Genomic DNA, 23049 nt, shown 5'->3' with positions numbered 1-23049 from the left:
ATAGGGTGGTGGCGGATAGTGTGCAAGTGTGTGTGCGGGAGACAGACAAGTTTGACGCAAAGTGACACGTGACATAACACGACAGGACACGATATAACAAAACCGCACTGTGGATTCATCCCATATATCCATCCATAATCATACACACAACCCCCTCTCATCCCAAAGCTAGACGAAAAAAAAACACGCCGGGGTCCAAGGGGAGCGCGCTCGAAACCGTAGTAACCCTACCCGGCCACCTTCTCGCACACCATCATAAGTCGTCATTCCAAAAAAAAAAAAAAACAGCCTAGGGTCGGAGGGGAGACGAGCTCAAACCCTGCCTAGGCCGCGTTCTCGCATTCCATGGACCAGGGTCGGAGGGGAGCGTTGCTCGGACCAAAGAGGTACCCTGCCTGGTCCACGGTTCTCCTTCACCGTCACCACTGCCACCACACCGCCGCAGAACCGCGCTGCGCTGCGCTTACAGCCTCAACCCCCTCCTCATGCTCCTGCTCACGCTCCTGCTCACGCTACGCTTTGCAGCCCCGCCAAAGCCGATCGCGGAGTTGAACAGATCCGCGGTGCTCTGGTCCCGGGTCCCGGCCGCTGCGACCTGGGCCTTTGCATCCTCGCACTTCGCGATCGCGGCGGCATTGGCGCCGCACACGTTAGTAAGCTGGTTGCAGAGAGCAGAAGTAATAATATTGGGGTTGAGGGCTTCTTGCTGGCCGCCGCGGGCGAGGGGGTCGGTGATCTGGAATGTGAGTTCGTCGGCGGGGCGGTTGCCGCGGCCGCCGGCGAGGTCGATGGTGGGTGTGCACTGGCCGAAGTCTGCGGCACCGCCGGCGGCTGCGCCGTTTGCTGCTCCTGCTCCTGCCCCTGCTCCTGCTCCTGCGTTGGCGTTGTTGTTGTTGGCGCCTTGGTTGTTGTTGTTGTTGTTGTTGTTGTTGTTGTTGGCGGCGCCTTGGTTGGCATTGTTTCCAGCATTGTTACCAGCATCCTGATTCGCGTTGCCATTGCCAGCATTGCCATTACCAGCATTGCCATTGCCGGCATTGCCGTTGCCAGCATTGTTGTTACCGGCATTTCCATTACCAGCGTTCTGGTTGCCTGCATTTCCATTGCCGGCATTACCCTTGTTGTTACCAGCATTGCTGTTGCCAGCATTGTTGTTACCAGCATTGTTGTTGCCGGCATTTCCATTGCCCGCGTTCTGGTTGCCACCAGCAGCGGCGGTTCCGTTGCCAGCGGCTGCGTTGCCAGCATTGCAAGCAGCACCGTTACCAGCAGCAGCATTGCCACCAGCAGCATTGCCTCCAGCAGCGTTGCCTCCAGCAGCGTTGCCTCCAGCAGCGTTGCCTCCAGCAGCGTTGCCTCCAGCAGCGTTGCCTCCAGCAGCGTTGCCTCCAGCAGCGTTGCCTCCAGCATTGCCACCCGCTTTGCCTCCAGCATTGCCAGCACCAGCATTACCAGCACCAGCATTACCAGCACCAGCATTACCAGCACCAGCATTACCAGCCCCAGCAGCACCCGCAGCAGCCCCACCAGCCGCCGCCTGCGACACCACCAGATCGCCCAGCCCAGCCGCGCTCATGAGATCGAACACACTAAGCCCATCCGCATTCAGCGGGCTAGCAGCCGAACTCTTACTGAGCGCCGCCGCGGCACCGCCCGCATCGACATCGGGATCAATCAGCGGCGTGATGCCCCTCAGCTCCGCGGTCGCGGGCAGACTGGGGTCGCCGCAGACGTTCTGGACGTTGCCGTTGGCAAAGGGGTTGGTGTTTTTCTCGGCCGTCACGAGGCCGATGGCGGCGGCGATGGCGTCGGCGCCGCCGCCGAGCTCGGAGACGACTTGGTCGGCGCGCTGGAGCTGGGGGGTGTGAGTTTGGGTGGTGGCTACAGTGGGGGGGGAGGGGGGGGTACCTTTGCGCACGAGTTGGCGGCGCCGAGGAGGTCGCTGATGGCGGCGCCGCTGATGGTGCCTGCAGCGCCTGGTGCGCCGCCCTGGACGGCTCCGATGGCGGGGATGGGGATTTGCTCTTGGCCGAAGCGGGCCTCGACGTAGGCGATGGCCAGGGTGATCAAGAGGAGTTTGGAAACCATGTTGACTAGTACCGGGAATGTAGTAGTGGTTTAGTAGTGAACGTATAAGGTATACAGTATACAGTATAAGAATAAAGAATGTGAGACTAGCTCGGGATTGTAAGATGGACCAGCCGGTGGTAGTGGATAGACTAGAAAGAATGTAAAGCGCGAAGAAAGAGAGCACTACTGTTGCTGGCTGTGAGAGGCGGTTGCTGGATGTCAATGGGAGAGACAGTCCTTATGCTTTATACAACTGCGAACATTTACCTATTCAGCCGTTTGAGCGGGAGCATGACGCCAGGCCTTGTCTCAACTCCATGTCAAGCAGTTAGCCGCCGGGCGAGATGCGCTTGACTCTTGGAATGAAGATGCAGGATGTTCGGCCAAGCGTCCACGTCCGGCGGAAAAATGCTCTGGAGTGCGTGAGAGCGTTTGATGGCCATAGGCTGCGACTTTGGTACGCCTGAGGAGATAGCCGAGTTAGGAAAGCGGGTGGGGCATCGAGGCTAGTGTTGGGGTTGCCGTGCCTGCCTCACTCGGTGTGCGTTGCAGCCGGGTTTCATAAGGCAACATGACACCCGCAGCCGCTGTTGCGCCAACGCTGCGTCAATGCGTTTCGCTCGTGGACGAATGCTACACGCGTGGTTAATGTGAAGTTTCTCGACGAAATTGCGGGCGGAAACACGATGCAAAGCTGGAACGCGCGTGATATGAGGATTGCGTGCTGGTATTGGAAACGGAAAGGCGGGCACGGTCGCCGCGCGCCCAAATCTATGCTGGCGTGCACCAGAAAATGCCTGAGAACATGTATGTAGAGTAGGAGATTGTCAAAACGCCGACTCGCACCAACTACAACCTGTCCAGCTTCCTTCGCAGCAGACGCGTCCGCTTCATGAGCTTCTTGTACTTGTGCTTCTTCATCTTGAGCTTGCGCTGCCTCTTGACGCTGATCAGCAGCATGCCGCTGCGGCGTCTGCGCACGTGCTCGCGGAACGTCTTCGAGCGGCCGCTGTGCGTGGTGGGGAGGGTGGCCTCCTCCTCGGCGGCCAGCGGGTCGAAGGGCACGGGCGCGGGCGGCGGGCGGAAGGCGTAGCTCTCGAGCGACTCGGGCTGCGGCGGGGCAAAGCTGTCGAGGTGGAAGGCGTCCTCGGCGGCCTCCTCGAGCGCATCCAGCGCCTCGTAGTGCTCGGCCGAGGCCTGCACGCCCTGGATGAAGTCGGCCAGGGTCTTGTGGGTGGTGACGATCAGGTCGGACTCGCTGCGCTGCTGCGGCTGGAAGACGGCCTCGAACTGCGCCATGGACGCGGGCATGGGCACCGACTGCTCGGCGGCCGGGCTGAGCGCCATGGGGCGGTGCTGCGAGAAGAGCGCGGACAGGACGAGGTCTGCACAGTCAGTAGGCTCTCCACGGCGCGCTGGGGGAGACACAGGGCGACGTACGGTGCTCGGTCAGGTGGGCGGTCGGCTTCACGAACGGGATGTTGCGCGCAGCCGCGGGCGCAGACGCGCTGGCGGCCTTGGACTTGCTGCTCCGCCTCGTCTTCTTCTCCGCCGCCTTCAGCTCTTCCGCGCCGTTCTCGGTCGGGCGCTTCGCCTTGGAGTTGTCCGGCGGCGGCGAAGGCTTCGACGACGATAGGCGCCGCTGTGGGCGGAACGGCTGGTGCGCGGTGCCGATCGCAGCGCGACTGACGGCGCTGGCCGGCGTGGCCGCGATGGCGCTGGTCGAGCGGAACGCTCTCCCAAGCGCAGGAGAGAACATGGCCGGTGGAGGTTGCTTGCGGTGGTGGTGATGGCTAACTGGCTGGCGGCGGCTCAATCTGCTGCAGCGTCACGCTTTGCGCTAACCACCCGGACCGTGCTCTGGCGGGCGACTTCGGGAGAGCCACCACCTGACATGATACTGACCAGGCTGATACTGCACCAGGCACGTCACCTGTCACCTTGTAGGATCCAACTCATTGTTACACAGCCAGTAAGCTGCACAGTTCTAATTGTACGACTCTTTTCAAACGCCCAGAAGAGGTTCTCGTAACGAGCGTACTGCCTATGCAATCATCCTTCTTGATGTTACATGTTGCTGCAGTATAGTTCAGTAGAGTTCAGCTGTAAGCATTCTGGCCTAAATATAAACCTAGCATATTAGTGATCTAGCATAACACTCGTGGATCCAACATATGGCCTGGTCATTAGTCATGCATGTTTATACTCCTTCAACTCGCTCAATCTCAATCTTGCATCACTCATCACAGTCTCACTCTCCCATTCGCTTTACAGCTTGTAGCTTGCTCATTGAATATCTTATTGGCTAGTCGTCATCCAAACAGCCGTGCAAGTATAGGGTATGGCAGTAAAATCGCACAATATCCACCCGCTCATGCTAGAAAAGCGCAACCACCAAGGGCCCGGGTGACCAAACGCCAAGAGTGGGGAAAACACGTCCTCGCCGCCGTAGCTTCCTGGTCTGTCGACACTTCTGCTCTGGTCGAGCTTCCAACTGCGCTCGCTCGGCTGCTGCTGCTCGCCTGCCCGCCTCCTTTTATGACGCTGATCGATGAGGAACCAGTCGAGATCGTCTTGGTACAAGTAGAAAAAATTACGCGGTTTGAGTAGTGGGGTATAATGTTGGAACAAGGCGCTGAAATCGCTTCTCAGACTCGCTGATGCTGAAAGGAGCGCCAGTGGCTTTCTCGCGATGCGTGCATTGTGGTGGTATGGCGGGGCTCGGCCGTGCCTAGGTAAAGCTGCAGCTGAAGCTGGTCCGCCACAACCGGGCCTGTCGGGAAAGGGAGTTTTGCTTCGCCGAATCAGAGTATTAAAGCATTCAGGTTGCGCTGGACGATCATGTCCTGAACAGAGGCCATCGTCTTCTTCAGCAAATCCGTGTCGGTCGCGTTGGTGTAGTGGACGTAGACCTCCTTCTTCGGTTGTCGTACGAGGTTGCGGAACTTGTTAGCGAAGAACTCCTGTCCAGCGTCGATGTCATTGGGTCCTCCGGTATAATCTGGGAAGACCTTGTTGATGGGGCTCATGCCACCCGCAATCTTCTCGCGGAACAAATCAATCTTGTTGAGGAAGAGGATGAGAGCCGACTTCTCAAAGTACTTGGAGTTTGATATCGACTCGAAGAGCATCAACGCCTCGTGCATTTGATTCTGTGGCTGCGTCAGTAGAGTTGCGAAATCGGTCCGGGATGATGCTTACCCCATTCCTGTCTTCCACCAAAACGTGATCGTAACCGCTGATGGCTACCAAGAAGAGTACAACTTGTACATTGTCAAAGACATGGATCCACTTCTTACGCTCTGATCGTTGACCTCCAACATCGACCATCTTGTAGGTGAGATTGCCCAGCTCGAAAATAGTCTCGGAGATACCAGTTGTTCGCAGTCGCGTGCGCAGAATGTCCTGGTCGGTGGGGAGGAAATCTTTCATGAACAGTCGGTCGATATCCTGGAAAAAGCTGTCTTGGTCAGCACTGCGCGGTGTTTTGGACTTTTCCACTCACTAGCTCAGGTTGTCGTGCAGCGCATACTGGTTGCCCTTCAGGATGGTCAGTTGCACACCCTTGTCGGCCCAGAGGGCGTTGAAGGCGTGGAGGTAGTCCTCGGGCATGGGCTCCTCGGTGCCGATATCTGGTGCTGTGTTGACCATTTCAGAGTAACGCTGTGGGCGCCCAAGTCAGCATCTGAGCCGTGAGCATCCGGGCGCGTGGCGACTTACAATGCACTCCTCGTCCTCGAAGTCGGTGTCGTCCTCCTGCATCGCTGCGTAGATGGTCTGGAAGGCCGACACCAGGTTGTTGAAGATGGTCGCTCGCCATGTCTGGCGCTCGTGCTTTCCAAATCCGCCGGCGTTGATGATGCGCATCTGCTTCAGCACCGTCGACTTTCCACTCTCACCAGCACCTGTTGCGTCTCAGTAAATATTATGCCGTGGGCCAGCGTGCGTCATACCGAGCAGCAAGAGCTTCACCTCGCGCTCCGCCTTCTTCCTGTCCAGGCGCAGGTTCTTTTCGATGTCCTCATTCTTCCGGGACTTGGGGTCTACAGGTTTCCTTCCAAAACACATGATCGCAGATGCCATGTAACAACGTGGGAACGCAGCTGGGCAGAGAAGCTGGATGGCCGGAGAAGTGGCGGTCCACTAAGTATAGGCTGCACGCATGCAGTAGCGTCGCGGTTTGGAACGACGGCCACTGCTAGAGGGCGATCCAGGGTCTGACGTGCAATTGAGCCGGGAGGCAGGCGTGCGGTGGAGCGTGGATGCTGGACAAACGTGCACGCGCTTGGCGATGGCGTTTGCAGCCAGGGAGGAACACCAGAGCACAGTGCGGGGGGTGCAGCAGCGGAGGGCGAGGACAGAGCACAGCAGCAGCGGGCGTGCAAGAGACGATACGGAATGGCTACGACCTGGGGTGGAGAAGACTCCGGCGAGCCGTGTGAAGAAGAGTTGCACCAAAGAGCCTAACTAACGTCCAAGACTGCGAATGCGCCATCCGAGAACATCCCTGATGTGCAGCAGGCAGACCGGCCTGGGGGAGTGCAAGCGTGGAAGCACCTTGCCAGACTAGTGCTGCGAACCTTGCCGGCCGCAGTTGTGCTTGGGATGCAACGGCAAATTATTAAATGTCTCTGACGCACCCACGCAACCCGCCCCGTTCTGGCCACGATCAGCGCCCGCCCATGCCCAACACAGCCGCAAAAACGTGAGTGTCACCGGCCAACCCACGAGCAGACGGGTGCCCAAAGGAGCGCTCGGAATCGGCAGCGCGTCCCTTGGGGCAAGGCACCTTAGCCCCAGCTGTCCAACGGCTGCCATTTGCTGCTGCTGCACGTAGTCCCGGGCTACATGCTTCTTCTGCAAACCCTCCAAAATCCGCCGCTGGGGATTTTGTGCGGCCTGCAGGCCTTTCGCCGCTTGCGCCTGCCATCCGCAGGCCACCGTCCCCTGCATGTCGTGTGGTTTCACTGGGCGGTCGTGCAACTCTGAGCTGCGAGCAGACGGAGATTGCTTGACTTGCACCCATCATCGCAGCCACGCACAGAACATCGCTGCGCGCCACTCGAGCCGTCCGGCCTGCGGTGCATTTCGATCACAAACTCCAGATCACGACGATTCGCGGCCACAGCAGGCGATCTCGCGCTGCACCTGTTCAGAACAATGCCCGGTTTCAGAATGGGCCCACATTTACTTCGGTTCATCCCGTTCCAGCCACCACTCCATCAGCTCGCCAACAGCAGCAAGAGGTGGCTTTGACGAACGCAGCTCCCCATCCAATCTCAACCGTTTCCTACTTTCCTGGTAATTGCTTCTTTGTCTTCTCTAACCCAGGTCCTTGACAGCCCTCTGGATCTGTCGTTACCGCACGGCTGGGACAGACATGTGGACGGCCACATCACACCGAGGGGCACACTACTCCAAATGGACGCCGAGGGGGTGAGATCCCAGCCGATACCGAGCAACTGACACCACTATCGCCAAGGCACCTTCATCGACACACTGGCGATCCTGCCTGAAGCAGCTTGCTGTCTCGCGCATTCAAACATCCATCCTTGCGTTTTGTCGGCCTCACTCAGGCCCTTCAGCGGATATGAGAACGTGCGCGCTCGACACCAAGCCCCACCTCACCTGTCCCTCCGTCCCGTAACCTCGGATTTAACAGATAGCTCTGTGGCGTCGACTCTTACACATCTCGCAGTCTAGTCCCCGGCGGCATCTCAATGCGTGTGAAATGTTTGTTGGCGTAGGTCTTTGCTTTTTCGCCTCTCGCCTTTGAAAGGGGTCCGCTAACGGCGATTCGTCGTGTCTTGGGCGACGCGACGCTCGCTGACGGAGAGCTGGATAAGCGAGGTATGTAACCTGGAGGACGACGGGGATGCTGGCAAGCACGAGCCTGAACTTGTATGCTGTGATGAGCGCACTGTTCAGCATGTAGATATGCGCTGTCGACGTTGTAGTCGCCAAGTCATTACGCTTACTCCTAGTCGCAGGAGACGTTCTGCATTTGTAAGTACCGTTCCCCTGTGATTAGGTCTTCTTGGCGAGCATTCTCCTACACTGAGTTCTACACGATACTCTATAAGCAGTTATTCCGCTTGCCGGTCTCTCGTGTGGCTTTCTCCCGTATCAATCATTTCGTCGGTGATTTCAAGTATCAAAACTAGTAATGTCACGCTCTCAAGTCCGTGCTTCCAGTCATTTCTTTCAACAGCCAGAGGCGTTTCGCCCGTAAAAGGGCTGTCCGTTGCTCATCAACACACCTGGACCTAAAGCTCTAGAACAATTTCTTTGATATGCAGTACTCCGCGTGTCCTGCTGCCCTTGGAAAGGGACAGAGTGAGCTGTCAAACTCGACTGTGAGCTGCAGTATGTGGGGCCTCACTTCACCACCACTGCACATTGGCGCCCTTTGAAAGAGCTGGAGTAAGCTGACTGCTCGGCTGCAAGCGTTAAGTAAGAAAGTTCTGCTTTTACCATCACTGCGCGTTGCTCCCCTTCGAAAGAGTTGGAACGAGCAGACTGCTCAAGTATCATAGTCCTAACTTCACCGTCGCCATGCGTTCCTAGTACGACCTGGACACCTGGGTAGGTTCGTAGACTGTAGTAGGTTGTTGCTGTCGTTGTTGTCGCTGCCCTGGACTATGACTGCCTTTTTCGTGCCAAGACTTTGCTCTCGTCAAACGCCTTCTTCACTCTGAACCAGCTCACCCCGCACCTTGCTTCGCCCTGCTTCGATAATACCGCGCGGTCGCCAGACGTCGCAAGTGCCGTTGGTAAAGTTTGTTCTTTTCCGCAAGCAATCGCAAGCTTTGTCAACTCACCACCATACCGTGTGTCAAGCTCGCACACGACCAGTTCACCCAAGGTACTGATAACATCCAAGGCTCGCACAGAGCTCTAACTTCATCTAAAAGCTGTCTGCTAACGGATAGTCAACCACTGTCTGCAGCGATGGCACCCCAAGGCGTGATTCCACCACCCTACGAAGGCCCGAGGGCGCTGGGCTTCTCCAAGTACGCTGATCCTCCGCAGAGGATGGCTTTGTTCTCAGCAGCTGCAGCAGTTCCTGTTTCAACTTCTCCCACCCCAGACAACGCCATCGCTACCAAACAGCAGATTGCTGCCTCGCAGTCCGCACACAGGGTCGCGCCAGCTGCTGAGCTCGCTGTAGACCAGGGCACAGCCTTGAAGAAAGAAGTTGAGGCTCACACTGCCAAGTTCTCTCAAACCATCTCCAGTGCTATCGTAAACACTCGCGAGCTGCTAAGCCTCCTCCGCGAGTCCACGCCTGGATCAGAAGCGGTTGACAACCTCTGGAAAGAGCTTGAGCAGCTTTTCAAAGCGGCGAACAACAGCAACGCTGCTCTTCCAGAGTTCATGAAGAAGCAGCGCGACAACCTGAGTCTCTATCATTCCTCTATGATGAACGAGACGATCCGCGACACTCAGGAGGAGCTGCGTTTCCAGCACAAGAAAGTCAACACGCAGCACGACCTGATCCTCGAGCAGCAGGATGCTTTCCAGAACTACAAAGCGCAGAACGCCTCGAAGCTGCAGGAGCTTGAGAATGTTCAAGAACGCGTCTCACGTCTCACGCTCGAGAAGGGTAACTTCCGCACCGAGGTCGAGAAGTACAAGGAGTTGTTAGAGCAAGAGAAGACGAAGAAGGCGGAGAATCTCAAAGCTGCCAACGCCCTGCAGAAGGAGTTCGAAGCATCTGCGTCCTCAGCGAAGCAGCTGCAGGCGGAGAACGACACTCTCCGCAAGACGACCACTGAAGCGCTTGAGCAGCTCAAGACTACCGAACTGAAGGTGACTGAGCGCTTCGCCAAAGAGTTGGCGGCCAAATCCGAGGAGCTCCAGAAGGAGTCAGCCAAGCTCACCTCGCTCAACGCTCTAATCAACACTATGAAGAGCAGCGAGGCTGCCACCAAGAAAGATCTTGAAAAGATCAAGAACGAGCATCGTCTCCTTAGTGTCAAGTACAACAACCAAACCACAGAGCATGCAGCGGCGTTTCAGGTGCGTTGAATATCTCTGGATCTACTAGTGCATCGCTGACAGATTGAACAGAAGGCGAACGACCAGACCAAGATGATCGAGGCGCTCACTGCCGACGTCGACCGTCTCCAGAAGCAGAATACGGACTTGCAGTCCAAGGCCAAGAACGCTGCCGAGCTTGCGAAGACCAACGACGAGCTATCAAACGCCAAGAAAGCCATGGGTCAGCAGCTCGATAGCCTCACTGTGCAACTGAACCATGCGAAAGAAGATATGACGGCTGCCCAAGACGAAGTGCAGAAGCTCCAAGTCGAGGTCGCCTCCAAGGTTGCCGCCCCAGTTCCTGCCACCGATGAAGATCTCCTCCAGCAGGTTAAGGCTCTCGAGGAGCAGAAGATCACCCTCGAGGGCACGCTCGCAGAGTGGACCCAGCTGGCAAAGGTACGTTTCTCATTCGTCACACTATCGCTATGAGATTGCTAACGATCTCCAGCGTTCCTACAAGGAGTATAAGGAGATGGTGCCCAAGTGTCAGGAGGCCGATAAGCTTCGACTAGATGCTCAGGAGAAGGAGGAACAGATCATCGCCCTCAAGGCACAGCTTGCTTCCGCCAAAGGCTCCAAGCCCAACGGCGTCGGTGCCGCTGCCCCTAGTGCCGCCGGCGGTGACGCTGCCTACTGGAAGGAGAAGTACGAGAGGCTCTTGTCGGAGCTCTGAACGCATCCTACTGTTCCATACTCGCAAGGCGGTGGCGTGGAAGAAGGTTCGTGGCATGACAAGCGGGTTTGACAGCCAGCAGCGACTGCGCGAAGGAGGCCATGGCTCGCATCTCTGTGAAGACATGCAGAGATGACATAGTGAACAAGATAGCGGGTGTATGCCCCTCGTATCAAAACGGGAGAAGAGTGAGCTGCACTGCCTCGAGCGCAACTAGTGCATCGATACATCAAAGTTATCAAAGCCTCTTCTGATATACCACAGTCACAGAACCCAGTTCCCGCCATGTGCAAACCAGTTCAAAAAACCAAACGCCCACCTCTCCCTACTTAATACTCCGCACCAACTCCCTCAAATCCCCTCCCTCAACCCACTTCTCCTCCCCTCCCCCTCCAACTCCCAGCCCGCCGCCCGCGCCTCCCCCTCCAACCCCCCATCCCTCTCCAACCTCCCCCACAACGCGCGCAGGCTGCCCGCCCACCACCGACCCCGACGCAATCACCATGTTCGTCGGCACCACGGTGTGCGGCAGGATCTTGACGTTCTCCTTGATGATGGCGAAGGGCTGGATGGTCACGTGCGCGCCGATGTGGACGTGTGAGGATATCGAGATGGCGGAGATTGTGCAGTTGGGGCCTGGGTGGGTGTTAGGCGCGCTGGGGTGCGGTTGTGGGGGACTGGTGGGGGGGTGGGTGGGAGGTAGATTGCAGGTAGATTGCAGGATAGAGGAGGGACAGAGGGTGTAAACGCACCAACAAAAACATTGTCCCCGATCTTGATCGGATAGTAGTGGATCTCGCCCCTGCTGATCCGCGCTGGCGGCTTGATAACGCTCCCCGTGGAGATCACGGTGCACCGCCCGATGATGATGCTGGTCGATACGGCTTCCTTGCCCGACTGCGTGGCCGATGAGCGTGTTGGGCGCAGGTCGCCCCGGAGTTGCACGTCCGCCATTATGACGGTGCGCCCGCCGAGGGTGATGTTCGCGGTGCCGGTTATGGCGGCGCGGCGGGATACCTTGTTCCCGGAGTCCTGGGGGGGTTAGGTGGTATGCAAAGGGGATGTGAGACGGAGGAGTAATAGTTGGACAGGAAAGAATTCAATGGGTTTGAAGATTGGGTAGTGGGGTTATGCGGGGAGTGGTCCGGTTTTGGCAACAGGCGTGGAAGACAGTGGTGTATATCTGATACATATAAGGAACTCGCTGCTCACCGTCTCGATATACTCGCCCTTGGGCGCTGCCTTCTTCGCCGCCGGTCGCGACATGTTGTCTGCAATTACTATATTACACGTTGATGTTTCAAAAGCTTCAAGTGCGGGTCTCGGTGCTTTTGCGCGTTTGCGATGTTGGTTGTAGAAGTGATGGTGGTATGAAGGTCGGGACGCGACCAATCAACGCGTGGGCACGTGCCTGGATGCTGAACGCTCAAGTGTTGCTGGGTCAGTTCGTTCGCAAGGTTCGGAGTGTTCGGCAAGGACTGGAACGTGCGGGAAGGTTTGGAGTGTAAGGTTCAGCGATATTAAGTCGATGTACGTGATCATACGCAATGCAGTGCATGTATCAGATTACACGTGGTGTTAATTTCGGACTTTTAAACTATGCAAACTCCACGTGTCAAACTGCCCAGGGTGTGTGTCTTTGTGAGTCCAGACAAGTAGATCGGCGCTCCGAGTTTCGTCATAGGTACTGCATGCCCTGCGTTCTATAGAAGGTTATGGTGTTGAGGGGCATCGCGGGGCAACAACCTCCATCATCAAACCGTACACAAAATTCCTAGCAAACACACCGACCACCGAACCGCGCCGTACTTCGTACATCATCCCTGGAGGGCCCGCCCCATACCAAATTCCTCGAAACCATTGTCCCCTTCTGCGCCGCAATGACAGAACCCGCCCCTGTCCCCGCGATCAACCCGCCGCCAAACCCCCCCACAGACCGCCCGCTGCACACACTCCCGCCGCCCTTCTCGCAAGACGCGCTCACACCCATCACCCAAGGCGCTGAAGCCCTCGTCTACAAAACCACCTTCCTCACCCCGTCCACGCCCGCCGTCGTCAAATACCGCCCGCCAAAGCCCTACCGCCACCCCACCCTCGACAAGCGCCTCACGAAATCGCGCCTCCTCGCCGAAGCCCGCAGCCTGGTGCGCGTCAAGCGCGAGGGCGTCAATGTGCCCGGTGTGCTGGGCTGCGACGCGGACGCCGGGTGGCTGGTGCTGGAGTACGTGGACGGGCGCACGATACGGCGGGTGCTGGACGCGTGGGCCGCGGAGGTCAAGGAGCAGGAGAAGCGCGTGTTTGCCGAGGGCGGCGATGTGGGGCAGCTGGAGCGGGGAGGCGGTGATGCGAGTGAGATTATGGGGCTGATGGGGAGAGTTGGGCGCGAGGTGGGCAAGCTGCATGAGTTGGGTGTTTGTCATGGGGATCTGACGACAAGTAATTTGATGTTGAGGGTACCTGGGGGGCAGGGTGAGGGTGAGGGTGCGCGGCCGACGGGGAAGTTGACGACGAGTGCTATGCGCGAGGCGGCCATGAATGGGGAGGAGCCGCCGCCGCTGAAAATGCCTCAAGAAGAAGCTACGCACCAGTCGCTGGCTGGCGATATCTTCCTGATTGACTTCGGTTTGACGTCATCGACGATCCAGGACGAGGACCGTGCAGTCGATCTGTACGTTCTCGAGCGCGCGTTCTCGGCCACGCATCCTGCCGCCGAGCATCTGTTTCATGAAGTCCTGGATGCGTATGGCAAGAGCTACAAGGGCGCTAAAAGTGTGCTGAAGAGACTGGAGGGTGTGAGATTGAGGGGCCGCAAGAGGAGCATGTTGGGCTAGGACCGTCGAACACTACAATACCCACCTATTATTTCGACGACACTCGAACACCATCAAAAGTCAAAAATGCAGGTGAGCTACTGGTGATTATAAGATATAAGACAAAAGTGTAGCTTTGTCGCGTGGTTATCTCTGTGCGAGGACGCTGCTGTCTCAGACACTTGCTTTCACCTACCCTCCAGCCAGTCTGCGAGCGCCGAACAATGGTAACAGCTCCAGAGGAAGATGTCCCAGACGACAATGGTAAGTCGAGACAATGCTAACCACGATTTCAACTTGATATAAACCGCAGCACTCTCAGCTTCAACTAATAAACCAACCTCTGACCACACCCACGGACACACACCTCAGAGGACATACACCTCCAACTTATCAACCATCCGGCCAACCAGTGCATACTCACACCAAGTATCCTCGGACCAACCCTCACACACCAACAATGACTGCCATTCCAGAGACAGCCACGGTCCTCATCGCCGCTCTCCTCCAACCAACCACTTCCTGGCCCACCTCAAACACTTCACACCCGAGCGACATTACCCAGCCAACCGCACTTATCGCACGCCCTCAGCAAGCCCTCACCCAACCTACCGTCGCGATATCATCGCCGACGAACCCAATCACAGACGCCGACGCACCTTCCTCCTCGCAGACGCACACCACCACAGCGAAGAAGCGGGTGTACCGCCTCAAGACACGTGGGGATGCGTTTTCGCCCACGAGGCTCTCGACAGATGCTTTCTTGGCAGATGGGTCTGCAATGGCGGTCTTTGGCGGCGCGAGGGGCGGGAGTATCAGGGGGCCGCAGTGTGCTGTTATGTGAGAGGATGAGTAGACAGAGAGGTCTGAAGGGGGAAAGTGGTGAAGGAATAGATGGTGAGGGAATGAAGGGGTGTGGGGGTGAGATGATGGTAGAGGGTAAGAACGACTGATGCCTTGTGTGTGCGGATTTGTGCTAACAGGTGGTAGTAGGGTTTTGGTCTTGACACCTTGATATGGAGAGTTGATAGAGGGAGGGGCGACGCGACGCAATGGCTCGGTATGGAGCGGAGGGCTGAACTCGACTTTACCAAAAGTGCTGCGTTATTTTAATATTCATTGCCTCGGGTCACGTCACGTTGCTCGCACATCCATCTCCTCGAACCCACGCAACACCACTGTGACAGATCTAATTCGTGCAATGCTTGACTCATTCGATTGAACATTTCTCATGACAGCTGCCCACTGAACTGCTGCAGCGTCGTTTCCAGCGGCACCACCACGCCCTCAAACACCGCCTGCTGAAAGCTCTCACTATCCAGGCTCATATCCGACCGGTCAAAGTCGCAGCGTATACACCGCCGCACTGCATCCGCATACCGCTTCCCAGCCTCGAACTCGAGCTCGTTGTCTACGAGCCGCTCGGCGGTGCACCACGACACGCCGGGCGTCCCGTCGCAGACGAGGTCAGCCGGGGTCTGGAGCTGTTCGATGGCCTTGCCGTACCAGAGTTCGATGAGGAGGATGCCAAGGCTGTAGAGGGTCTGATTTCGGACGATCCTGTATTTGGTCTGTGCTGCTTGAGTGTTGGTGTTGGAGAGGGTTGGTGCGAGTTGGCGGTACACGTAGGGGTGCTCGTAGATGGCGAGCGGCTTTGCGCCGGGTTTCTGCAGGAAGTAGACGTCGTTGTCGCCCCAGTGTTCGTCTAGCCAGGGCGTCTTGTATAGCTGTAGAATGCTTGATGAGAGGTCCAACGCGATTCGGAGTTTGTCGTGCTGCGTTAGGCGCTTGTGGGTGTTTGCTTGGTCTGTTAGGATCTGGTGGAGTGAGAATGCTACCCACTGCTGCTGGCCGCAATTGTAGAGCCCAGACAACGGATATATCCCGTGTTTACGCTGCATAGTATCGAGCATGTAGCCCATACATATGTCTTTCTGAGGTTGTTGGAGTTTTCGAAAAGCCACACAGAGATTCTGTATATGCTCTGGCCTCGTGTCCTGTACCAACGTGACTGGTCTATGGACAGTAGTCATGGTGATGCTTTGATTGGAGTAGCTCTGTGCTGCTGTGTCGATCTGCCCGAAGCGCACCTGCTTCTGGGTCATGCGCGATATTGAGACATTTGGAGACAGAGGCAGAGAGAGAGTCTTGTCGAGTATACACCGTATATCAGCCTCTTTCCATTGCGTAGGCGATGTGTGTGTGAAGACTACCCGGAATTGTGTTTTCTCTGGTATATCCTCGTCGCTCTTGAAGAGTTGACTTCTTTTTTCCAGGCGCAATTTCACGGCATGCTCCTCTAAACACCCGCTCGTGCAATTGAAGCCGGATCGCAAAGCTTCATACAGCTCCTTCGCATAACTTCGTAAGCCTTTGAAGTTGGGGCAAGTGCGGTTCTTGACCGCCCTTGTTGGTTCTAATTCCAACGACTGTTTGGTTAGCCGTATCAAGGCTTGGTTGAAGTTTCTCAAGTCATTTATCTGCTCGGTGTACTCGGACTTGCTGATGCTGAACTTTAATCGCTTATACTCCTTCTTGAACAGGCTAGGATCCGAGAATTGAGGCTGCGAGTAGGGTGAGCATTTGTAACATATGAAGAGGTGGCCGAGGTAAGGGGTGTTGACCAACGTACTTTCCCCTCAGGGTCCAGCGCTAGCTTCAGCATCATCCGTCTCAATGCCATCTCCATGCCTCTTACGTTCTCAACATAGATCTCATACGAGCCTCTTAGCCTGTCTCTCAACTTGCTATCAAAGCCGGCCTCTCGCCAAGCTTGAGCGCCCGCGCTTGCCACGAAGTCAGTCATCTGCTCGATTCGCACAATCCCAGTGAGGAGCTGCTCCACGGTATTGACCAAAATCCCCCTTTCGGTATTGATTTGAAGTATTAGCATCCTCAGTTCGGTCTTGTATCTCCAGTACCTCTTCGCGGTGTTGACGCCGTTTGCATAGTGTTCCATTGCCGAAATGATGAGCGGCAGTGCACCCAGAACAACACCTGCAACTTCGAGCCCAGACATAGCTGGTTAAGCTAGACGGTGAATATTGACAGTTGACAGTAGAGTTTTGGAGAAGATGGAGAAACTGCACGATCAGCTCACGGCTGAGGCGTTGAGCACACGTGCCGAAACCCGACCCCGCCTCAGGCTGCCACTGCAGGCAGTAATTACAAACCTCCGTCGCTGTACACGACCGCATCTGCACTCGACTACGATAAATTTCACAGTCAATATCTTTCATTCATTACTCACTTTCTTTTTGATACAGACGTGTCTCTGCGCGGAATTCGAAGCTCTGAGTTCCGCGGCTGATGACAATGCTCTCTACGAACCAACAAGACGTCTCAACTATCGCACAACGTGTCCACAACTGCCTGAACAAGTTCCAGGAGGCCTTAAATGATCTTCTGGTAGCAAAACCACATATAAAAGCGAAGCTACCCGCAGGCGGACTCTTGGATGAGCTTGGTCGCTTTCGCATCTGGTCCGGCAATGTTGGGGCGCATAGGAAAGGCCGAGGCTCGTTGGACTTTAAGCTTCGCGAAGCATCACACATTCGTGAAAGAGTTGTTGAGCTTGTTCAGGATGCGACTGTTGTTCTTGGAGAGCTACAAGCTCTTTTTACCGGAGCTCGAGTCCCATGGGAAGATTTGTCCGACTCCGATTCTGATACATCTACAAGCTGCAGTGGAGAGCATCAAGAATCGACTACTGAGCTCTCTCAGCTTCTTTCAAATATTGCAGAGATCAACACCTGCTTGATGCGGCTCTCCATGTCGATCAGGAACCCGGCCCCACATGATCAGTTCAAACAGTCAAAGCATATTGGTTCCAGTCATTACGAAGCCTTTGATGTAGAGCATGTGCGCGAGAAGTTTCCACATGCTGCGGATTACTTGGTTGTTCGACTGGGTCATGCCATCTCACGTCGTCGGCAATTTTTGCGCTACCGTGAAGAGCATCGTAGAAAATACCAACAAGGTCTGTCATCACGGGGTCCGTTGCAACCAGAAGCCATCCAAGCATCTGCAGAAGGCAATTTACAGTTGCAGCCAGGCACAGCAGCCACAACTTCTGAGGAGCACCAAAGTACTGTTGCATCGTCGATCCCCTGGGCCTTGAAAAACATAGGTTCGATCCAAGAACTCGACGAACACGATGATCTTATAGAAACATTGTCACAGACGACATACGCTGCATCGACTGGTACCTCGACCAGGCTTCGGCCACCGCCATTGCCGGCGACAGGCGGTGATGGTGGTCAGCCGTTTGAGTGTACTGTCTGTTTTCGCATTACGTCCGTACAAGATACGCTCGCATGGCACAAACACGTTTATAGAGATTTGCAACCTTATGTAAGTGTAGTGCGACAGATACGTGTAATGCCTCCGCCTAAGTCTCACAGGTTTGCACCTTCCAACACTGTGAGATGCCAGATCACACCTATGAATCGAGACACGAATGGTTCGAACATGAATCTTCGGTGCACCGAGGATACTGGGAATGTCTTGAAGATTGTAATAAGAAGTTGGATTCGGCCGACAGCTTACAGGAGCATCTGAAACTCGAGCATCCAGATCTCGCGAGTGCTACGCGAGTCGCTGACCTCGTTAAGACATGCTATAGGCCAGCGCAGGATCAAAAGGAGGCCGAGTGCATACTCTGCCAATTTGTTTGTCCGTCACTTCTCGTCTTACGCCGCCACCTTGGCGAACATCAGGAAGAGCTCTCACTCTTTGCTTTACCATCATATGCCAATGAAGATAACCACGAAACCTCCGACGATGAAGATAGCTCACGGAAAAGTGATGTTAGTCGCAAATTGCCACAAACGACGGATATTCGCTGTTCAGAGTGCAATCTTGACTTTGAGGGCAGCGCCAAAGAGCAGCGCCAAACCCTGGACGATCACCTCAAGAAAATTTTGCACAGCGATGCGACTAGGCTAAGGTACTCAAGCTGGCGTCACAGCCTCAATGCATATCTGGATGGTTGGGGAATGTGGGATTGGTGTGATGGAACAAATCAAATGCCACGACCCTCCCTGCTAATCCCAGAGCCTCACGAAGAGCGTGAATTGAGGCTGGCCTGGCTCAGTCAAGATGAACAAGTCAAACAAGCAATCTGCATGCGATTGTCAGAGAAACTGGGTAAGGATATCCTTCCATCCTCATCTTTGAAGCCTTATGTCACGGCGGAAGAAACACTGGTAGCGCTAGATATGCATTGGGGCATGAATGCAACCGAACCGACCCATGACGGTCCGATGAATGAGGTCAGATCCTCGCTGGAGAGCGAAAACGAAGATCCATTGGGAACTGAGCGCGATTTAAGCACGGCTACAAGAATCGAAGGAGCGGAGTCTGAAACAGCATTCCAAGATCTCGAGATTGATTCGGACTCAACATCTATGTTCAATGATAGAAAGCCTTCCTGGCAAGAAGCAGGACGTCTTGTAGAGGCAAATGGCGGCTCCCGTTTACTGGATGAGCATAATTTATGGGCCAATCTTGGCTACGACTTGGACCTTGGTCGCGAGTTAACAGAATCAGAGATTACTAAAGTCAAGACGATGAATCTCTTGTACAACTTCACTCCGTATGGTGGTCCAGATACAATCGGAGAGCAGCAAAGTCCGGCAGACCACGAATGCATCACGTGCGATAGACGATACGCTAAGCAAGAAGTGTTTACTACACTGGATGAAGCTATGAGCCAAGCTCCAGGGATGTATGCACAGCAAGATTGGGCAGTTTCAAAACGTGATGGGGGATGGAAACATTACTTGAGTAGCATGAGTAAGGTGTCTCTAAAGGCCGACCTCATGTGCGCTCCCTGTATCCTCCGAAGTGTTTGTGAGGGTCAACGTTGGCCACTCTACGACATAGAAACAGGATCCTGGGGAGTATTTTCATCGTCTGATCAAACAAACAGACCCAAGGGCCCTGAAATCCAGCCATTGTATCATACTATTCTGGAGGAACTATCAGAGGCACTATCGTCTGCTCTCACCGAACCCGAAACCCAAAAACAGACTGCTATCAATGCGTCCTTTTCGAACACCACGGCATCTGGAAATCCTCGCCCCCAACCTGAGCTTGATGTCTCCAGTCCAGCGGCTAGCTCAGAGAGTCATCATTCTTCGCGACACTCTGTGGTGTCTGACGAGGGACATACTAACAAGAAGAGTGTAGATCCTTCTCTACTTTACCCGTGGGATCTAGATGCAGAGCCAGATACTGAAGAACTTTTGGAAGCAGAGTCACCGGCAACCTACAAGTTCGAATGCCCTGTGAAGAAGCAATGTCTTATGACTGGGAGGCTGCCTGACTGTGATGGTCTGAGCACCCCTTCCTTAATTGCTGTGCGACAACACCTCTCCCACGCCCCTCATAGGTACACGGAACTTGATATCTGCAAGACTTGTGGCCAAGTGTTTACCACCAGACATCTGTTAGATGCACATTCACCAACGACATGCAATATACGAAAGCCATGGGTTGATCCGATGGAGCGATGGCGAAATCTATATTGTGCGCTTTTTCCCAACGTTAACGGGCTTCCTGATCCACGTAGGTTTATTCCGCGCATGATAAGAGCATGCATTAACTTCAACAGGAAATGGTTGGACGTCACGAGCTGAAGCAATTGCAATGTACGAGGCAGAAGAGGCAGCGGAGCTCATACATATCATAGCGCAAGAGGCGTATCTAGATATGGAGATCCAGAAACTGAAAAGCGAAGAGAAGGACTCCCCGACAGACGAAGGAGTTCGAGCAGAGCTTGCCGGGATGATGCATATGCGGACTCTGAAATCTCACGAACGTGAGTTATTCGAGACCGATGACGAAGATAGGAAGCGGGAATTGGAGTTCGATATCGAGCAAAGAACACTGCTTTGGGACGAGCGGTACCCGGAAAGCAGCACGAAGACGATCGATGCTGAACTCAGGAAAGCAGTTGACGACCTCCACTCGGGCTTCACAGCTACACCGTCTATTCACTTAATCACTACGGACAATGACACGGCTATTCTCGACCAATCTTGCACACCTTCCGATTACCAGCCAGTTCCTTCCGGTGAAATTACGTCTCAGCCATCGCACGACGAGAGTTCTCAATCTATATTTGGAACGGAGGTGGACAGACTATCACCCTCGACCTTGGAGCAAGACGAACATCCTGTTTCGGAGACAGATGCATTTCAAATCAGAAATGAAACCGCTGCTTACAAGGAAGCCACCCCTTCTACACTTAACGAATATCGGGTATTGCAGGTTGAGAGCAAAGTTCCAGCACACGCCGTGCTTCACCTCGAGGCCTGGCTTAAAGCAAACAAACACCATCCCTACCCAAATGCAGAGACGAAGATAGCTCTGGCGGAAGCATGTGGGATCTCCTTGAAGAAAGTCACAGCATGGTTCACCAATGATAGGAAGAGACGTCTGGCGGTTTAATAGATCTATGTTCCTCCGTCGTAGCATTGATCTGCTAGTACCGTCTCCCAGGTGGAGCTGTTGTGAACGCGGCATCGTAAGCTCACTTGACGATTACTCCATTTATTAGCGTCCAAGCTGCTGTAGAGTACACAAGAAGGACATGGATAAGATTGAAAGTGCACAGAGTTTCCGTCCGTGGAGAGGCATGTCTCACAGCTTGCTCATCTTCTACCAAGACTCGTATCTAATCCCACAGCACTGAAGTCCTTCCCAAACAGCATAGGCATACCCAACAAATATCTAACCCTGCCTGTCCGGCTTTGAGGTTACATGCATTATGTCCGCTCTCAACCTCGCCCCACAATGTCCCGAGTCTCACCGGCCACCACCGCGCTCTTCCAGCTTCTGCATCCAGCGGCGCCGACGCCGCAGTCGCCCAGAATCCCAAACCCCAGGTCTTAACAGTAGTGCTATACCACCCTAGCGCAGGGACGCCGTCACGCTCCATCGTTCATCTCCGTTTTGCGCCATTGACGCGGCTATACTATGGACGTACCCAGGTATATCGAAGTGTGCGACAGTTGGTGATGCGGCAGCTTCTCGGGAACGGACAGTTGCGCGCGGCTCTGGCGTGATATGCAGACAGTTGCGCCGGGAACAGGTCCGGCGACAGCGATTCCTGGTGCGAGGTGGGCTTTACCCGGCTAGCAGAAACTCGCCTGCGGCGGTGCTGTGCTGCCTGGTATTTGTGCTGAGGTGTACCGTGCCACCTGCACTGTGCTGTGCTGTGCTGTGCTGCATCGACATTAGGTACCCATCACAGATGGCACCACACGCCCCACGAACCCCATGCACGCGCATGCATGCTGCAAGGCGCGCATGCTCGCACGCTGCGCAATGTGGGCCCGCGGAAACATTGTTTCTGATACGAGCTCGGCAGCCGCACGCCACCGCTGTGACACAGGCACGTAGCGTCCAGCGCGCCGCTGTGTATCATGTCTCGTGTATCAAGTATCGACACAATCGTGTGTTGCGCATCATGTGTCGAGTGTCGTGTATCGTGTATCACGTTCGTCGATCATCAATAAACCTCCCCACCACAGTGCGTACAACGAGCGGACCAAACCGCACGCCGAGTCGCAACGTAATAGACCTGCTCCTGGTGTTGATGCTTCTCCGCGCTGTGCAGAAGTAGTACTCGCCGCGCTGTGCATGCACACCAAGCCTCCAATCTACAATCATGCCATCCGCAATCTGCAATCATGTAATCCGCAATCTGCAATCGCCACCCCAATCTTGATCCGCAGCGAACAAACCACCAAACAACCCCTCCACAACCGCGCAGCGCGGCACCAAGAGACCCTTCAAACAGCACCGTGTTGACGGCATCGCCACGGCACCGCAACCCCTAGCTGACCAACCGCCCCGTGCCGCGCCGTGCCCCCGGCCTTGCCCTCGGCACCACAACAAAACCTCGCAATATCGCCCGGTGCGCTCCCGGGTGCACAGCCGACAGATGACAGTTGAGTTAAGCACGCCCAGCAGCGCGGCGCGGCCGCTGTTCAAACCATGTGCTGCGCCCCGGCAGCGAGGGAGTCGCAACTAAGCCGTGCCTAGTGCTGGCCATCGCAGCTAGTCGTGGGCCAACCAGACGCCGTGTGTGGTTAGCGGGTCGCGGCGCACAGCGCAGACGCAACTCGAGCCGAAGCCAAGGCGGCGGGTGAGCGTGAATGTTTCCAAGCAGGAGATTTCCAGGTGGATCGTGAAGTCATACCAGCGTCCCAGGGGCGTCATACTGTGAGCGCCGGGCGCCGCTCGGTGGGGAGCAGAAATTGGGGTGGGGCGCGGTGGGGAGACGCGAGGCGTTGGGTGCGCAGGCAATATAGGTAAGTAATATGGGAGATAAACATAGGCAATATATTATGTGGGCGCGGCGAGACTTGTTATGTAACCCGTCGCGGGGTGCATGAGTACCGTTCTAGAATCTAAGTTGTATGTGTGTGTGTGTGTGTG

The 23049-nt window shown here is 55.4% G+C and overlaps 9 protein-coding genes across 9 annotated transcripts; 3 read left to right on the top strand and 6 right to left on the bottom strand.

The window, feature by feature from the left end:
* Positions 1 to 463: 463 nt before the first annotated feature.
* C7974DRAFT_312278 (uncharacterized protein) lies at positions 464 to 2088 on the bottom strand (the record flags this gene model as incomplete). The annotated part of the gene is made up of 2 exons (XM_046138358.1): positions 464 to 1855; positions 1909 to 2088. The coding sequence occupies 2 exons, from the start codon at positions 2086 to 2088 to the stop codon at positions 464 to 466; spliced, it is 1572 nt and encodes a 523-aa protein (XP_045996199.1).
* Positions 2089 to 2503: 415 nt separating this feature from the next.
* On the bottom strand, positions 2504 to 3966 carry C7974DRAFT_455442 (uncharacterized protein; the record flags this gene model as incomplete). The annotated part of the gene is made up of 3 exons (XM_046145967.1): positions 2504 to 3455; positions 3511 to 3871; positions 3916 to 3966. 3 exons carry the CDS (start codon positions 3964 to 3966, stop codon positions 2920 to 2922), a joined length of 948 nt encoding a protein of 315 aa, XP_045996198.1. The 3' UTR covers positions 2504 to 2919.
* An 811-nt stretch (positions 3967 to 4777) lies between these two features.
* On the bottom strand, positions 4778 to 6257 carry C7974DRAFT_201033 (guanine nucleotide-binding protein subunit alpha). Its single transcript, XM_046136770.1, has 5 exons — positions 6024 to 6257; positions 5791 to 5975; positions 5576 to 5733; positions 5272 to 5530; positions 4778 to 5222 (listed from the first exon to the last, which is right to left on the bottom strand). Exons 1-5 carry the CDS (start codon positions 6151 to 6153, stop codon positions 4875 to 4877), a joined length of 1080 nt encoding a protein of 359 aa, XP_045996197.1. The 5' UTR covers positions 6154 to 6257; the 3' UTR covers positions 4778 to 4874.
* A 783-nt stretch (positions 6258 to 7040) lies between these two features.
* C7974DRAFT_396049 (uncharacterized protein) lies at positions 7041 to 8194 on the bottom strand. Its single transcript, XM_046142035.1, has one exon. It carries the CDS (start codon positions 7999 to 8001, stop codon positions 7726 to 7728), a length of 276 nt encoding a protein of 91 aa, XP_045996196.1. The 5' UTR covers positions 8002 to 8194; the 3' UTR covers positions 7041 to 7725.
* Positions 8195 to 8946: 752 nt separating this feature from the next.
* C7974DRAFT_360584 (uncharacterized protein) lies at positions 8947 to 11146 on the top strand. The gene is made up of 3 exons (XM_046139691.1): positions 8947 to 10092; positions 10144 to 10512; positions 10565 to 11146. Exons 1-3 carry the CDS (start codon positions 9022 to 9024, stop codon positions 10787 to 10789), a joined length of 1665 nt encoding a protein of 554 aa, XP_045996195.1. The 5' UTR covers positions 8947 to 9021; the 3' UTR covers positions 10790 to 11146.
* C7974DRAFT_360583 (trimeric LpxA-like protein) lies at positions 11115 to 12335 on the bottom strand (the record flags this gene model as incomplete). Its single annotated transcript, XM_046139690.1, has 3 exons — positions 12002 to 12335; positions 11542 to 11821; positions 11115 to 11425 (listed from the first exon to the last, which is right to left on the bottom strand). Exons 1-3 carry the CDS (start codon positions 12053 to 12055, stop codon positions 11115 to 11117), a joined length of 645 nt encoding a protein of 214 aa, XP_045996194.1. The 5' UTR covers positions 12056 to 12335.
* Positions 12336 to 12669: 334 nt separating this feature from the next.
* C7974DRAFT_313607 (serine/threonine-protein kinase bud32) lies at positions 12670 to 13620 on the top strand (the record flags this gene model as incomplete). The annotated part of the gene is made up of 2 exons (XM_046138419.1): positions 12670 to 13242; positions 13336 to 13620. 2 exons carry the CDS (start codon positions 12670 to 12672, stop codon positions 13618 to 13620), a joined length of 858 nt encoding a protein of 285 aa, XP_045996193.1.
* A 905-nt stretch (positions 13621 to 14525) lies between these two features.
* Positions 14526 to 16763, bottom strand: C7974DRAFT_200955 (uncharacterized protein). The gene is made up of 2 exons (XM_046136768.1): positions 16232 to 16763; positions 14526 to 16163 (listed from the first exon to the last, which is right to left on the bottom strand). The coding sequence occupies exons 1-2, from the start codon at positions 16616 to 16618 to the stop codon at positions 14829 to 14831; spliced, it is 1722 nt and encodes a 573-aa protein (XP_045996192.1). The 5' UTR covers positions 16619 to 16763; the 3' UTR covers positions 14526 to 14828.
* C7974DRAFT_200963 (uncharacterized protein) lies at positions 16764 to 21167 on the top strand. The gene is made up of 3 exons (XM_046136769.1): positions 16764 to 17952; positions 18003 to 20169; positions 20216 to 21167. The coding sequence occupies exons 1-3, from the start codon at positions 16909 to 16911 to the stop codon at positions 21052 to 21054; spliced, it is 4050 nt and encodes a 1349-aa protein (XP_045996191.1). The 5' UTR covers positions 16764 to 16908; the 3' UTR covers positions 21055 to 21167.
* The last annotated feature ends 1882 nt before the right edge of the window (positions 21168 to 23049 follow it).

Source organism: Boeremia exigua, assembly GCF_020726555.1.
Source record: "Boeremia exigua strain MPI-SDFR-AT-0100 chromosome Unknown C7974scaffold_7, whole genome shotgun sequence".
Lineage (NCBI taxonomy): Eukaryota > Fungi > Ascomycota > Dothideomycetes > Pleosporales > Didymellaceae > Boeremia > Boeremia exigua.
The sequence above is the reverse complement of the archived record's forward strand: the minus strand, read 5'-3'. Positions and strand labels throughout refer to the sequence as shown.